Source organism: Melospiza georgiana, chromosome 7, assembly GCF_028018845.1.
Source record: "Melospiza georgiana isolate bMelGeo1 chromosome 7, bMelGeo1.pri, whole genome shotgun sequence".
In the NCBI taxonomy this organism is placed as follows: domain Eukaryota; kingdom Metazoa; phylum Chordata; class Aves; order Passeriformes; family Passerellidae; genus Melospiza; species Melospiza georgiana.
In genome coordinates, this window is record NC_080436.1 from 22,087,699 (window position 1) to 22,105,567 (window position 17,869).

The window sequence follows — 17,869 nt, forward strand, 5'->3', positions numbered from 1 at the left end:
AATACAACCAAGTCAATTTTTGTGTTGTGGTCAAAAACAAATTCTTATCAGTAGGTTAAGATTTCCTTACCAAACTCCTCAGTGGTATGGAGAGTGTTTCACAGCTCCAGAAGTTCATTACTTGCCTGGAAGATTATCTAAAATACATTCTCACTGCATTTGTAGGTAAACTACTTCTGAAAGAAGCAAAAAAAGTACTTTTTGCTTCTTGATGATCAGAATACAGATTAATTCTAGCTGATATAAGAAATAAAATTCTTATCTGCTCTTTTACCTTTATTTCTAAAGAAAAAGTATTTTAGAGATGCTTGCAGATGATACAAGCTGCAGGCACTCTTAAAGTCACTTCTACTGCATGGTTATTTTAAGGGTTCAGGAAGAGGAGTTGCTTGGCCTTGGTTTGTTGTCATTTAAACATCCAGTATGAAAAATGTCATTACCATACTGCTGATAATATTTCTGGCTGAATTTTCATTTAGAAAAAAAGACCTTTTTTTCTGGATAAGAAAAGAATTGTTATTTGACTGCCTGGACAGTCAGGTGGCACTCTGAGTCACAACTGGTGATGCTGCAGTGCAAGTCCTGCTGGGACCCAGTGAGAAATCTTTTCCTTTCTTCATTTTCCCTTTGCTGCAAAATTCTATTTCAATGCAAAGTGCCAGTACTTCTGTGAAAATGGCAGCATGAATGGGATTTGTTATCATCTTGCAGGGGGCATGATGGGGGAAAGGCAAATGAAAATAGATGTTCCTCATGTGATAAATTCCCATCCCACAGTGATAGCATTTTGGTCCTTGAAGAAGCACAAATATTTAAACAAGATTTTTCCATATCAGGCTTGGTTAGAGACACTGTCTAGTAATAAAAGTTTACTTCCTTACTTAGTCCCTGTTTTGAATTGCATCACACTTTGATTTTTAGGATTATGATTGTTCCTTCTGTACTTTCATGTTTTATCTTTTACTGTGGTACTAAAAAAATCTAAGGAAATAAAATTTCTTGTACTTAATGAAATGAATCAACTTGTATTTAATTTCAGTAATTTACTTTTAGTTTATAATAATCTTTATTTAGTTTATATGGTAGGATTTTTATGATGTAACTTACCTCAAGCTCCACAGACACAAACTCTTGAGTAAATTTGTGTTATAATCTTGTATCTGCTTCACCTGTGAAGTTTTCAAATATGTTTGGACATTGTTACCTTCCTAGAAAATTACTTCAGATTTCATATTTTATTGAAGGAAGATTTCTGCAAAATGAGATTTTGCTTTTAATTAAGTAAAAAATTAAATTTGCACTTTGTTAGAATATTTCACTGTAACAGTGCAATCTTAAGAAGTGTTTCAGTTTAAAGCCAGAGGTCATATAAGAGAGCAGATGGTGTTTAAAATGTAAATCTGCTTACAAAACTAATTTTCTGTGTAAAATTATGTTAGCGCCTTGTTCAATCTAAATTTTAATATCTTCCTATATAGGAAGAAGGGAATAGTATAGAAGAGCTTGGTTAACCTTCTTCACCAGAAGAACTGATTCCATTAGTTTCCAGATTGAAAGCAGGTGGTAAATTGCCTTTCATTTTTTAGCTGAAGCAGGCAGAAATTCAGCCACTGTAACCTGAATGAAAACAAGGTTCTGAGATAGTCTCATGAAAGTTGTTCTTGTAGATTCTTTTCATGGATGTTAAAACATGTAGAGACACGGACAAAAGAGGAAGGTGAAAATACATGTTTTTATGTTGAACTCAACTACTTGTTTGCATAATGGCTGATCTTCTGAAAGGACATTTAAAATAGGAGTCAGCAAATGCTGTTGTGGAAGTAGGCCATGGCATGTGTGAGCTGAAGTTGTTAATGTATAGAATTTAAAAGCTGACACCTTAAGTTCTATAGAATTTGCTTCTAAGCATCAACAAGCTTCACCTTTTGAATCTTGCTGGATTTGCTTCACTTAACACAGGCTTGTCAGGAAGGTTTCCTTTCTGATGTACATGAAGTTCAGCTATCTGTTCTGCAGAAAAGGAGAAATCCCAGCTTGATGTTTGGGTTTGGCTCTGATTGGCTGGTTTCTTTTCTTTTATCATTGTTTCACACAAGGTCCCTAGACCATGGGAATTAGCAGAGAGATTTGTTTAAAAGCAGACTAGAGTTTGTGATTGCAGAGGGGAATGAGCCTTGGAGCCTGTGGGATCTTGCTGATGAGGTATTTTTATGCAGAAATATCTATGTTAAATTAGATCTGGAATATTTTCAAAATTCCTTTTGAGATAATGTGTCTCTGTATGCAATGCATGTATATTAGCTGGTAAATGTTCATCAGGTAACGCTTCATTATAGTTTTGATACCATAAGGAAAACTCATATCATATCAGCAGTCGATTCTGTTGAAAATCACATAGTTGCAGTCCTACTCCACTGGTATATACAATGTGCATATAATTACAATGAAGCCTTAGACTACAGTTAATTTGCTGGAGTCCTTGTTTAAATTTCAGAACCTGAAGGTGTATTTACAATTACTAAATTGCAGTATATACATAACTTCTTCATCAATATCTTGAATATTTTCTTAGGCGTGTGAATACAATCGATGCCATAATAGTTTGATACAATTACTTTGTAAGTAAACAGAACTTAAATTAGCATCTTGATTTATAAAGAAAGCCCAGCATGGCTGCGGATACAGTAATGACCATGAATGTAGAGAACATGTATCTGACCAAATCCAGAATAACATTATTTCAAAGGGCTGCTAAACAGTAAGTAACATATGTAACACAGTGTAGCAATAATATATAGTTACCAATTATTCATAGTAATAAAGCATTTGAAATTGAAACAGCTGACTGTCTTACAGTGTAATGTCTGCTGATGCTGAAGGTACTGTCATACTAAAATAGAATGATGAAAAAGCACCAGCCCAGTTTGTTGGTACAGTTAGCTTATGGTGGCACTGATAATGCACATTCTAGAAAAGCCATGGACTTACACATATCATTTTGCTTTCTTAGGTTTTGCTCTGCATTTGCTTATACCTCATTTTACTTTGTCTTTTTAAAGTTGTCATCTTTGAAACTGAATGATTTTTGTTTAACAAATTCCATCTCATCTTACTGCAGTTAGGAAATGGGATAGAGCTGCACAAGTGGAAGACATGCTGCATACATGTTTGTGCTCAAAGAGCAGTATGGGTGGTTAAGTGGAACAGCCCTACCATTTGAAGGCACCTTAGGTTTGTCGTTTAATATCAGTAATATTTTGAAGTGCACCAATTTTTGTAGTATTTAGGAAATTTTTTAGAAGTTTTGTTTGCTTTACTTGCGGTTCAAACTGAGTTAAATAACTGAATTTTAAATTAAATGTATCACAGTTTTATTTATCCCAAAGCTCAGTTTACCCATAAACTTTGTAATGAGAAATGCCTTTATAGATTCTTACACATTAATTTCAATTAAATTAGAGGGACTAAATACTTTGTGTTGACTTTAATGTATTATCCAGAAAGAAAACATATAGATTTAATGAAACCCTGACTGTATTTTCAGGCATTTTGTAAAAACCTATGTGCCTTCAAAATGTGTACATAACTCAGTATCTCTTTAGCAAGATATGCAAATACATTACAAGTGGAAGAATATCTCTAAAATCCCTGGGGGCTTTAACAAGGACTTAAATATTTCAACACATCTGGCTCATTTAGAGCTAATGCACTGAAGGGTGACTCATAATGATGAGACTGCCAGGAGTTCTGGAAGCTTGAGGTGCACCTGCAGCTAATGAATTTTTGTGTCTAATTGCACCTAAGTTATTTTAGACCTTCTGTGTTGGATATAAAAGGTGCACTGGAGGAAATGTATTGTGTGAAGCTGGCAGGTTTCACAGAAGTTCCACTGTGATGAAATTTCAGTGTGGTAAAAATGTAAAGGTTCAAGGTGCAAAAAACCTTGTGTTAGGTGAATAATCACTGTTGCTGTGGTTTATATCAGAACTATAAATACGTAATATAAGACATTCTCCAAGTGTGCAAATTATTCTTCACACATACATATGTGTGTTCATGTGTCATAGTGAATGTGCCTGTCTTACAGCCATGATAAAGTAACTAATAATTATGTTTTTTTAAAGAAAAAAGAAGGTAGAATTGACAACTGTTTTCAAAGAAAGTTCCTTTTATCAACCTGCAGTCTGCTGGTTCCTACTTAAATGTGCAAATGAGGAATTAATCCATGTGGTTATTAGTGGGATTAGTTTGAGTTTTGATACAGTAAGTAATAAACTCTCTGCTCCTCATAGATTTGAATCAAAGTTTCAATGACTTTCCTTTCTAGTTAAGAAGAAAAAAAACCAAAAACAATTGTGAATTTGAATCAGAAATTGCAAAAGCAGCAATGTATGTAATGTTCCTGTTTTCAATAGTAATTTATTTGCTGTTCTTTATTTCCTTTGCATTCACTTCTCTGCCGGGGGCTAGTATGTCAAAATAAGGATTTATTGAGGTTCTTCAAACTAGATGTATTCTATTTCAGAACCTAACTCCAGCACATCAGGGAGTCTTTTCTAAATATATTCTTCTTGTTTCCAGTTTCAGATACAAGGTATTGAAGTAGCCTGGCTGCTATTTCATCTTCTTAATAGTTTTGTCAGAACATTATCTATAATTCATAGCTGAACTTGGGACAGGAGGACTTGTGAAGACCTGATAGGGAAAGGAGATTGCAAAGTAATATGCATAGCAGAATATGACCTGCCTTATTTCTGCATAGACCTATATTTCAGATCTAATCCAGTGTGATGAAGATACTTGTTAGAGCTGTCTTCACTATCTTGATGATTACCAAACTGTTGCCAAAACCTGCATCTGAAAACTAGCACTTGGTTTCTACATTCAGTCATAGGGAAATTATTTTCTCAACCTAATACTCTAATTCTTTTGTATAGAGAATTTAAGAGAACAATTTACTGTAATATCTCAGGCTTGTTAAATAGCCCTAATAGCAGTGCTGGGCAGCAGGTCTAAATTTTTATTATAAATGTTCATTTGAGAATAGACTGAGGTCTAGAATGCTCAGGATCCTCAAAATGAAGGGGAAGTGATGAAATATGTATATACTCAGCCTTCACCTTCCTAAATAATCTACTCCATTAGGCACATGAAGAATCAAGGTCTGAAATACATAAGTATTTAATTACTCAAATATATTCCATTTATCCTTTTAGAAAGGAAAGTAGAATATCCTTTTACTTTGTTTACTTATCCTTTTAGTTTGTTTTAAATTTGCAGTGGTTATCCTAAGCATTTTTCACATCCTCTGGGGGAAGAAAAATCAATTTGAAATATCAACTCTCATTTTTCATAAGTTTCTGGGAAAAGCTACAACTTTCCAGTTCTACAATTAATATTTTAAACTATCAATAAAACCAATTGTCACAGTTGTGCTATTTTTCTTTTTTTTTCCTCTTCTCACAGACTATAATATAAAATGTTTCTTTGGAATCAGATAGCCATACTAAGTAAGTGAGAATTCAGGAGCTTAATAATATGTTATTGGAATTGATATAGGTAGATTTCTAGCACTGACTTATGTCACTTTCTATTTGGATGCAGTACTCCTGTTTTATAAAATATACTGCTTCTGTTGGTGTGAATTTTTCCATCAGTTACCTAAAGAAAAATTACAACTTGTATATTACTTAACCAAACCTCAGTTTTCTAGTTTTTGCCTGTGACCCCTGAATATCAATACTCCATGTTAATTGATCTTAATTCACTTAATATGAAGACATTTGAGGTCTGCTATTATTTTGTACATGTGTTGAGATATATTTTTTCAGTTTGAGCAAGGGTAAATATTGAAAGTCTTTATTTGTGGGTAGAAGTCAATCAGGAATATCCCCCCGATGTCTCTGCCATTCATTTGAATAACCTAGGCTAATTGGCTGGTTGTTAAAGCTTTGGTCCCAACCAAGTCTCTCTTTATTTTTTTTTTTTCCATTTTTTTTTTCTTTGGAACAAGATAGCCTGGTGCCAAAGGCTGTTTACTATCCTTAATGTCTATGCTGTTTAATATCCTTAATGTCTAAAATTACATGAGCCAGCCTAAACCTAGGATGTCTGTATGGAGTAAGAAATTAATACAGTATTGGGGCTCAGAACTCATATGAACCACAGATCTCAAGTGGAGTCAATGATTGTTTTAAATTGTGAAAAGTGCAGGTAGAAATTGTTCACTGGGATGCTGTAGGAGACCATTTCCAGTCTCGGTGTTCCTTTCAAAGCAGAAGTGCTTTGGCCTCCTGTTGTCCTGTACCTGCCCTCTTTAAGCTGTGTTTTCTGGTGGTGAGGCTGCAAATCGAGCTGTAAGAAATTAACGTAGTATCAAAAGTTGAAATGGAGATCGTTTCCACTGCCTTTTATCTATATCTACTGATTCAGCAACACACTTTGAGAATTCAGACAAATTTGTGAGCTTTAATCTCCCTTTGATAAATTCCTAATGACACACTCTTCATAAATAATACATTTCTAAATGTTTTTAATGCTTCTGCCATATCAGTGTCCAATAGCTTTCTCAGAAAAGAAGCCAAGTTTGCTGTTGATCTTTCTGTTTTCTTTTATTTCTTACTTACAAGAATCATGTCTAGGTCCTTGCAGTCCTTTAGCAATAAACACTTGCTGGTTAGCTGCCGCAGATCTTCAAATGCTTTAACATTTCCCTTGCTACTGAGCAACTGAAGGGATTTTTTCACAGCATCCTGAATGGTTGAACTAATGGAATCACATTACACTTAAGTGACCTTTTTGATCTCTCTTTGAAGAGCCCTTTAATCTTTCAAGGCAGACAGTTGGTGAGCTGGCAGATAGTTACAAGATAGAGATCTGGAGGAATTGTTACCAAAAGCTCTAAACACTGATTGTTTTCATTGTTTGTATAATATACTATAATACAGTACTATCTAGGTTTTAAAACTTAGTTTTGGCTTTTTTCTGAACTTGCAAATGCATGAAAACCACTGTGTAGTATGAAATATAAATGAGTGCATAGATTGCAATGAACATCTTGCAATATGTGAAATGGCTTCAAGAGCGTGCATAATAAATTCAGCCCTTTGGAGGAAAAAGGCTACCAGTAGCTGAATTTTAGGAGTGATAATTCCCCTTAAAAATATTCCCTGCTACTCCAGCACCCTGTGTCCTAAGACCTATACAGGAGAACACAGCATTAATCCTCAAACCAGCAGACTCCCAAGGCAGTTAATTATGGTGAGCTCCATGTATCAGATGAAAATGGTAAAATAACTGCCTACTGTTGGGGAAGAGGTAATATTTGAAACAATCAGCAGGAAAGCAAATAAATCTGTGGAGGTTTGAGCTTGTCTCCTCTAACAGCCATACTGCTGATGAAGTAGGGAGCAGTTGAAGGTAGCTATTTTTTATAGACTTAGTTTTAGACTACAAAAAAAATATTTCACTTCTAACTTATTAAAAATATTTTTCATTTTCTCCAAGGTTATAATTTTTCTCTTTTTTTAGTGACAGTAATTTTGCGCCTGAATAATACTTCCCTTTCCTCATATCTGTATTTCAGGATTACAATATGCACTAGCTTTGCAAACTGTTGAACCTAAGCATAAGTTCATGAGCTATTTCCGAGGTTACCCATCCATTCTTTGCAAAATGGAAAAGCAGATGAATCATTATTCTTTTGAGAGCACCCCAGAAATATCATCTCAAGCTTTAGATTCTGCTTGTGTCTGTGTTTATGCCAGATGGCTCTGGCTTAGTTGGCTGGGTGGGCATTGTACTGGAAATAGTTTAACTGTACTTCATATAGCTTTATTTACTGTCTCATTAATTTTAACTTTTCCAGAAGTTTTCCCTCTTCAGAAGCCATTAGGGTTAAGTTTCATGCCGTGTTAAGAATTTTAAGTAGAGAGAGCACTTTGTCACATCACAGGAGAAAAAACAGCTGTTTGAGACTGTCCAGTTTGGTTATTATCTTGTATTTGTAGGATCTTGAAGGGGGCCTTTTTTTGTTCTGTTACCTCATATCAATCACTCATTTAAAAACTGTAATTTATGTTGTTGGCCAAAATTGTAATATAGCAAAAAGTAATTTGTATTATATACATGCAAAATCCTCTAGTTATTTGGGATTTTTAAATTTATTTCATCTGCAATTAACACCCTATGTTCTGTATATTTATATGCTGGGTTTGACCTTTTCTCCTATTGCATGCTCTGCAAGTGCACACTCTTATTTCATCAGAGTGGCACAACCATTTGTCACTGAGCAAAACCTGCAAAAGAACCTGGAATGATTTGTGGTGTGTAGGTTGATTACATGTCCTTCAGAAGCCTTCTGAAGAAAGTGAACAGGACCTCATTTATTGTTGTAAACAACAAAAAGCCTCTTGTCCTAACTGCTGCTAATGTCTAAGGAGAGCTTTTGCTCCAAGGCATGATTTGAAGTATACTCTATTTACCTGAGGTTACTGCTGGCAAAGATTTTTCCATCACCACTTAATTTTTTCTTGTTCATGTTTCTTCTTCTGTGCATGGCCATAACATATTGAGCAAACACTCTGCAAAATAAGAGTATAGGATATCCAGGTCTTGTAGAAACAGTGAATTCCCAACAGGAGTTTAATTATCAATTAGTGCTGCTTGCAGGAGCTAATCTATGAATTTTGCAAGTACAGCATCCAAGGCATGACTTCAGATTATTTCCAAGAAAAATGGCTTTGTCAATAGGAACTGCAGTATACTTAACTTAGAGATAAGGTGTAGAGAGATATGTATTTTACAATGCTCTTCACTTTTCCAAATAATCTAAGTACCAGTGGAGAAAACAATTCCTGCCTCTCTAGAAAGTCCTAGTATGAAACTCCTTTTCACTTTAGGGAGAGTGTTACTGTATTAAATTGATTTTGTTCACCAACTTGCAACACAAGAATTGTTGGGACTGTGGGGTGGGGAAAGGTAGTGAGAATGGGATGGTTATTTTCCTCACTATGGTTTGCAGATGTGATTGAGTTCATTTCGAAACTGAGCATTTAGAAACTTTAGTATCATTTGATATATTTAAGCCAAATTAGAACTTTGCACGTGAACTGTACTAGGGAGGTTAGTGAGTCTTGGCCTTGTAAATAATTTTCCTGAATGAGAAGAGCCCAAATCCAGTAGCTGGAGGAGATTTTAATCTATAAAGCCTAATAGTTCCACTTAAAAATAATTGGGTTTTTATACTTGCCCGAAGTGACAATTAATTCTGTATAGGGTTGAACAGTAACACCAACTGCTTGTAAGTGAAAGCATTCTTTACTGTCACGAGTGTATGCCTGGCATGAATTTTTTTGGTGTCTTTGGGGGAAATTTGCATACTTAGTGGTCCAAACTGTGTAGATTTAGTAACAGTCCTAAATTTTCAGAAATATATTTACAGGAGTGGTAAGTCAGTTATATTTACTGCAAATGATATCTTTAATTGCATTTAAAGTTGGATGAGTATTCAACTGTAGAGTATCTTGTTGTATTTATAATTCTGAGGATGTCTTCACTGTATGGGATCCCCAGACCTTCTGGAGAAATAACTGGAAGGGGCTGCAGGCATTCAGGAAGGATTTTCACCTGCTTGGATGGCTTCTACTGCCCGTGCTAGAGGCTCTGTTTCCAGTGGAATTTACCAAACTGGGGATGCCATGGACACCTGCAGTCTATGGGTTATGTGTTTCTTAGGTAACCACTTATGTTATCACTTCAACCCAGATTTTTAAACAGTTTAGGTGCAGAGGGACACATCCAAAGCTATGTACATACTGAGGTCTTAGAAGGTTGGGCTTGCACTAAGGTGAAAAGAGTAATGATTGTCTCATCCCTAAAGGTCATGAACCATATTTTAAAGTTTCCTGAAATACTGACTTTAATATCCAAATTCAGACAGTTGCATCTAATTTTTGTCCTTGTGGTCTAAATAAGGGCAAGACCTGGCAAAACAAAAACAAGGAGTTAGAAAAATGAAAAAGATACCAGCAGGGTGGTATGGTTTTGCTAGATAAGTATGCAAATACTTGGCTCTTAGTTGATGATAATTACATATGCTTTCAGATATTGCAGAAAGAGTAGGCTTTTGGGAGGATTTGCATTCATGGTGGCTTGATTGACTGTGATTAATGACATTATTTTGGTTAAGTGATTTCTATTGCCTTTCTGTAAAGGCCAGAAAATGTAAAACACAGTACCAAAGTCAAAGGTGAAATGCTAGTTTACTTGAAAATGCTGAATATGTATGATTAAAATTGAAAATATCTCTCTGCAGGAAACTGCAGGTGTGACTATTCTTAATGTAAACTTGTATCCTAATGCTATGGACTCTTTTTAGGTCTACTTTTCTCCTTTTCAAGCATAGCCTGAAAATATGTGACATTTTGCCCTTAAATTCTCCTAATCTTCTATTTGACTACACATGTCCCACTCTAGCTATGGTCCATCAGAAAAACAAAAATAAAGCATATTTAATATGTAAAAGTCTCTGACTTGAGTTCATATTAAAAGTAAAAACAAGTGAATAAATAAAACTGTCCCATAGCCTTTTACTGAGCACTGTTCTCTGCTTTCTTGAGGAATGATAGCCATCTAAACCACCACTCATTTCTGATACAGTGTTTAAGTAACAACAACAAAGTAATTAACTATTTACATATATTAAAAATCCAATTTTTCTGGTTTTACTTGGAAATTTTTAATGTCTTCCTCGGTAAAGAATCAATCAGGAGTGGGGTTAGGGTTTTTAAAGACTCAATACATCCCTGATGCCCCTTAGCCACCTGTGTGCCAATTCATTAAAACACTTGCTGATCATGGGCTGCTGTTTGCAAAAGCAGTAATAATGCCTTTGGCAGTAAGTGCCTGAGGGCAGCTGGAAGCTTTGCTCCTGGGGGAGTAGCCCAGCAGCACGGGGCTGTGCCACAGCAGGGCAACATTAAATGAAAGGCTGCCCTTCCTAAAGACAAGCAATATGAATCATGGAGAAACATGCAACTGAATCAGGTCACATAGTCACAAGGTATCAGTGACTCTGAAGGAAAGGAAGTAGGATTTATGGCAGCTCAATTGCCGTGTGAAACAGCAGCTAGAGAGGGATTAAATGATTCAAGTGGTAATTTACGGACATGTGTTCGTGTAGAATTAAGTAAAAGATTCAACAAAAGCCTTGATGTGAAGTTGAATGCAATTTTCTGTAAATCATATTTTTGTCTTTTTTTTATAGTTGCTGCTAACTTACAGAAGATAGTAGATGATCCAAAGGCCTTGAAAACATTGACTTTTAAGTTGGTAAGTAAAAGCAGCAATGGAAGAAACAAACGAATTATCAAAATATTCACATAAGAATCTGGGTTCTATCTCAGTTATGGATACTTTGTTGAACAGCTGTGTTGACATAGAAAGTGACTGAAATTTCCACGTATTAGAGAAAAAGCTGAAACCCTGTTTTGATAGGACAGTGCCATAACTGCATGGGAAAGAGGTTCAGTCACATGAGTTCTGAGGCAGCCTGAGGTGTAGGTGAGAGCTGCAGTAAGACAACCCCTGGGAAGAATTGCAGAAACAAGTAAAGCAGAGAAAACTGCAATAGCTAGGTTTGCACTCCTTCACCGCCAGCCCCTGAGCTCTACCCTGGCTGAAGTGTCCTCTGCTGATGGACATATTGCTCCAATCCCATTTTTTCAAACCCCTGTCCCCATTTTTTTTGCATACAGGTCCCTTTCTCCACTGCTTACTTCTCCTTAGTTCTTGTCAACCTTCTTCCAGTTGACCATCCACACCTGCATGGTGGTCCTTCTCCCACTGTATTTTATTATTGTTTCTACTTCTCTACCTCTATCTTCTGTATGTATGTCATCAGACCCTGGGTTGGGGCTTGGGACTCCTTTCTGTGCTGCATTTTGTACACTGGACCATGGGTCCTTAATTTTGGTCAATATTGATTGTAGCATGATAGATTTAATTTAATATTAATAAATTTAAATTGCAAAAACTTGAGCCAGAATTGATGTGCTGTGTTTGTTTTTATTTATTGTTAAAATTAAGTTTAAAAAATGTATATACCTAAAGCTACTGAATTATTAGTTATGTAAATGCCAATTAGCTTTCAGCACCTTTTACTGGGAGTGACTCAGTCACATGAGAGACTACACTGGATGTCTGTTAGATAAGCAGGTCTCCAGAATCACAGCTTTGTTTATAAAAGCAGCTGCTGTAGAGAGCCATTTTTAGACCTAATTGATGATGATGTATTAATTCAGGACTCTTCTTCCCATGTCATTCTTTATACAGATCTGAGGAGTTTTAGCTGACTCATTTGAGCTCACTTTTCCTCTTCAATCCAGTGAAATCCCCTGAACTTCCGCATTCCTTGTGAGAAGGGGTTGGGCTGGGGGAATAAAGACATGTAACTCAAATTCATTTCTTTCTCTGGCCTTTGCTATAAATACAGCTTAAAAGCTACTGCTTTAATTTTTTGCAGCTGATCTATGCTCCTGCTATCTAAACATCTGACTTGGCTTTACTGTGTAGTAAATGACATCTCACCAAGAGCATTTAGGTAACAGATATTCCAGAGGCTCTGAGAAGCCTGGGTTTCTCATTCCCACACTTAAAATAGAGGCTTGTGATTCCAAAATGTAATATCCCATAGTATCCAGATTATGTATGTTGAAAACAGATCCACTTGAAAATTTATGTTGGGATATTTTTTTCTATTTTTTTGATGATTCAGTTGGATTTATTGCTGAGGTTTATGTCGCATAAAATTTCAGATTCCAGTGAGTGAATGCTGATATCATTCTGCTTCTTACCATACTCAGCATTAGTAGACAATCCAAAATCAATGTCTTTGTCCCTGCTGTAGGTAAGTTCCACTGGATGGGTAGGAATTCTGGAGGTTAATTTTTAACCTTAGTTCCTTCCTCATACTCTTGACCTAAGTTTCCTGCACTAGTTCCTCTTTTCACAGGGAAAGACCATAACAAGAAGTATCCTAATTTATTTTTCTCCTTGGATTAATTCAATATGTCTTCTATTTCTGCTTATTTCTGTATTGTATAGTGAAGTTGCTAAGTGAATTGTTGCCTATGAGAACTCTCTCATATCTTTGTATGCATTAATGGGTCTTTGTTACCTCATAGCAAGATCTCACTGAATTTGAGCACTTGTATGCTACTTGATTAAAACAAATTTTGTTGGTAATATTTAAAGGGGTTTACAGGTCTAAGTGTAGCTAATCCTATATCCATTCAGAAAATTCATTTGAAAAGTACTTCTTAGTCTAGGATTAGTTGCTAGTATTTCTGGACAAGGAGTCTGGTTAGTATCTCTCTGCTTACAAGTCGCTGTTACTGGTATTTTACTGGTAAATAATATTTCTATTCATACAGCAAGCTGTCCATCTTTGGGGTGAAAAAGGAAGAGTTTGTCTTAACTATTTTTTTATTTAATTATTACTGAAATAGTAAAGAAAATTTTTAAGGTGGGGTGCCTGGATGGCAGGGGTTGGATTCCCTCTCCTGCATATTTTATAAACAATGTATCTTTGCTCTTGCAATGATGTAATTCTGCAGAACATATATAGTATTCACTATCCCCTAGCTGTCTTTGCTAACACAGAATGAAAACTTCCCTGTATGATCCAGCTGTCCACACTTTGGGAAGGAGGCTGCTTTAATACAAAAATAATCTTGGAAACACTCAAGGAAACACAAAATCATTGCACAGCATAATTCACATTTTGTGCAAAGACTTTAGTTATGAAAAAGGGTGGAAAGAAACCCAATAATGAGTGTGTTCAGTCTCTACCAAGCACTTTTATTTTGCAATTTGTGTATCATATTTGTATTTATGCTAAGCACAAAACACAAGTTAATAGATTCCAGGTGCATTAAATAGACATAAGATAATACTTATTGATAAGGAATGAAAGGGAGTAGAAGTCTATTTTTAGGCTGATGGGGATTTTGAAGTTTATAATGAATTTAAGGCATTTGAATATCTATATTCATCAGATATGTTACTTAGCATGACTTTGAGCAGATTAATTGATAGCTAGCTAGAGAGTAGAACAATGTTAGTAGTAGTAGCAGCAGTTTAGCATTAAATTTTAAGTGCAAAATTCAAACTCCATTTATTTGGTAAAATGCCAATCCAAGCACCATTCAGATATCTGAATAGTAACCAGGAGTGATGATCTCAGACCTTTAATTTGCTGCTTCTGTGGAATAAGAGATGTGAAATACTATCTGAAGAGAGAACTACTGTTCTCTGTGTCTGCTCAAAGTAAATTTGAAGGGCTAGCCTGATGTAATACTTCAACAAGTGTCCACACAGTTTTTATTTCTTGTCATGAAAATTCAATGGTTCGTGTCAGTGCACCTTCTATGCTCAATCTGAGAGCTCTTAACCCTACAGCACATGTTCACAAACCAGTTCTATTAAAGGGTTCAACTGCTACTAATGCAAAAAAGGATCAAAAGCTTTTTGATAGGGTGGACCAATTGTTCTGTTGGAGATATTTTGCGATATGCAAAAAAATCTGGAGGCATCTGTTGTAAGTAAGTTAGCATTGCACTTTTAATCCAAGTCTATTAATATTTTGACTTATCTACCATACAGATAAAAAAGTATAAACCCCTTTATTTAAAGTGCTACTTTTGTCCTACAGAAGCAGCTGTGGTGTTTAAAAATTGGAACAGAAATACTCTGCCTCCAGCATATTTTTTCTAAAACAGCCCTAAAATAATTGTTTCGTTTTCAGCAAAGTGGTTTTATATTCTTACTGTTATATATGAAAAATGAACTGATTACTTGTGCCAATTTGTTTTGAGACAAGCTTTACTGAAGAATCTAAACTGTGCAGTTTTAACTACTAAATTGTACCGTCAGGAGGGAGCTGTCCTTTTGCAAATATTAGCATTTACTATATAACTAAAGACTGTTTCAGTTTCTTGTTTAAAAATTCATCTGGTTGGTGAACTAACTTGGTGGCTGGACTCATGAGACATTTGCTGTGTACCACCAGCACAGTGGTAAAAAGTGGATTCTATACATATGTATTAGATGCTCTTCATGAGGGAAAACTGTTTACTCCCATGAAAAAGCAAATTTGGCTCCAGTCTGGAAAGTTTGTTTTAAAGATTTTGGGTATTTCAGTGCCCATTTTCCAGTATCTTTTTCCATAATTTTTAATATTGACTACAAGAGTTTGCTAAAATTAAGGTTGCAATTGGTTGCATGCTGACTGAGGCCACATGAAGCAGTCTGAAAGCTTTCCTTCAATCAAGCTGTTTGCTGACTGGGCAATATGGGGAAACTTTATATCCTGGCTGTCAAATGCTCCTTTGCAGCATGATATATTAAACATTTCTGTTTGTACTTGCAGGCCTCTGGCTGTGATGGCACTGAGATTCCTGATGAAGTGAAACTGATTGGTTTTGCTCAGTTAAGTGTCAGCTGATGTCTGTCCCTTGACCCCAAGCCGAATTGTGAGATTGCAAAAAAGCCAGCTTAGATGCAAAGGAAAATTAATGCACCACACACTGAGTTCTGCTTCATTATCTAGCAATTCACAAAGTCAGAACAAGCAAAGCCCACAGCTACACCGCTGCTGTTAACGTTCAAAATGCTCCTCAATGTCTCTTAGAAGTTGATTTGGATTCCCCCAGAGTGAAAAGCCTGTGGAAATGCTCTCTCTCAGGTGGCTGTGTTTATTGGTTACAAAAGGAACTTTCTATCAAGCTTACTTCTTTCACAGACTTTGAGTGATACTATTTTACCTGTACTTGTGGTTGATAATACTGCCTCTGTTCTGTTACATTTAGAAATTAACATGCATATAAAAGTTTAGAAATATTAGCCAAACTTGAATTCTAGTTTAAAAAATTACTGTGAATTTTATTTTTCATATATTTATGCATTACACATACTAGTAATAAGAAAATTATTTGACTTGATTATGTGCTATTTGCAGTTAATCTCCCACTATTTAAAAAAGTTTCAGGTATGTCTTTGAAGTATTTAGTAACTTCTAGGGGTTTTTTGAAATCATTTGATCTGGCATTAGCAAGCTTTTGTTGGTTGTGTGTCAAAAAACCAGTCCACAAACTGATCCTCAAGGGAGTGGGAGGTGCCTTGCAGATATTAATGTTTTAAGAATGTGCCTGAGGCTGCTGATATAAATAATCACCATTTTCTAGAAGTACCATACATATGGTACAATAAATATAAATATATATAGTTATCTGAGCGAGGAGGGGATCTACAGTAGCAAAGGTGTTAGAGTATTTTGACTATGCTTTATTGGGGAGTCAATGAACTAGAGCTACTCTGAACTGTTGTTAAGGTAGAATGCTTACTGTGTCCATCTCTGATCTGACTTACCCTTAATGATAAAAACCAGTTACATACAAGTGAATGAAAACTTGAAGAATGGAACTGAAGCTTTATTTGAAGTTCTGCTAAATACCAAGGTGGAATGAAAATAATAGGGCTTTGTGCAATGATCAAGTAAAACTCTGTTACAAAGAAAACACTTTGACCCAAGTAGCCCTCTGTTTAACCTGTGACATAGATGCTATGGAGCTAGGGAACCTTAGAAAGACTTCCACATTTGGAGACATGTTTCTCAGAGGTTACACTTTAAACTACTTCCTAGTTAATCCTAGATAAGTGGCAGCTCTTTAATGTACTGAAAATGGCAAATATATATTGTTAAGAGAAGTTATTTATAATGCCTTGTCATAATCGTTGAGGTGTTCTAGAACTATTTGCATACGACTCAATGTAATCCCATCCCATCCTACTGTTTACATGATGATTACTCCAAGATGACTGCAAAGATTAAAAAAATAAAATTAAAATAAAGATGTATTGCACAAACCGATTTGTTTTTTGAGTTTCCATGTTCTGAGTGGATTACAGAGTTGTTATTACAAAAGGCTGCTGCCCTTAGTTGGGGAGGAGGAGGAGGTGGAGAGGGTAGCTTTAATTTCTTGCTCTCCAAGACTCTGCTGAAGCCACTTTTCAAGGTCCCAAGGGCTTACTTCAAGAAATAAGTGTTATTCCCGGGGCAGACCCTGTGCTGCTGGTTTGTGTGGACGGAGAGCGGGACGGCCCGGGGTGGGGTCGGCGGCCCAGGTGAGGCGCCTTGGGGGCCGGTCAAGGCCGTTCGGGGCTGCTGGTGCCCGCCGAGCCCCGGGGCTGGCCTGGCTCCTGGCAGCCGTGTGGCTGCAAACGGGCCGTGAGTGAGCCTTTCCCCAGGCACTGTCTGCGGGCCCCGGGCTGCGCTGGCTCCTGGCAGCCGTGCGGCTGGTGAACAGGGTGTGTGAGCCTTTCCCCAGGCACTGTGTCTGCGGGCCCCGGGCTGGCCTGGCTCCTGGCAGCAGTGCGGCTGCGAACAGGCCGTGATGGAGCCTTTCCCCGGGGCGGGCCGTGGCCGGGCGGCGGGCAGGCCTGGCCCGGCTGTGCGGCCTCAGGGCGCAGTGCAGCCGTCTGTGGGGCAGGACCGGCTCGCAGCTGGGAGTTCACCTTTGTGCCCGAGTTGAGAGTAAGTAAAAAAGGGCCTGAAACGTGCACATACCAGTGACCCAGGTGATAACTTGCAGCACTGCGATGGGGAGGGGCTAAATTCTGAGCGTTGCTATGGGATTATTTTAATGTATATTTCTCTAAGCATTGCACTATTATTGACTAATTCACCTGCACTACTGCTACAATACTTTCTCAGACGAAGTGAATGTTCAGGGAAGCTTCTTGTTTTCACTGTTCTTTATATATATATCAATATATAGTGAATATATATCTGGATGAAAATCATGTTTCA

General features: G+C 36.7%; 1 protein-coding gene across 5 annotated transcripts in view; it reads left to right on the forward strand.

The window, feature by feature from the left end:
- STK39 (serine/threonine kinase 39) overlaps positions 1-16,916 on the forward strand; it is a 75,990-nt gene extending 59,074 nt beyond the window's left edge. For all 5 annotated transcript variants that reach the window (XM_058028279.1, XM_058028281.1, XM_058028280.1 and 2 more), the window contains 2 exons: positions 11,267-11,331; positions 15,431-16,916. In XM_058028279.1, coding sequence (XP_057884262.1) covers positions 11,267-11,331; positions 15,431-15,505 — 140 coding nt within the window. In that variant the 3' untranslated portion in view covers positions 15,506-16,916. The remainder of the gene's footprint in view (positions 1-11,266; positions 11,332-15,430) is intronic.
- Positions 16,917-17,869: the final 953 nt, after the last annotated feature.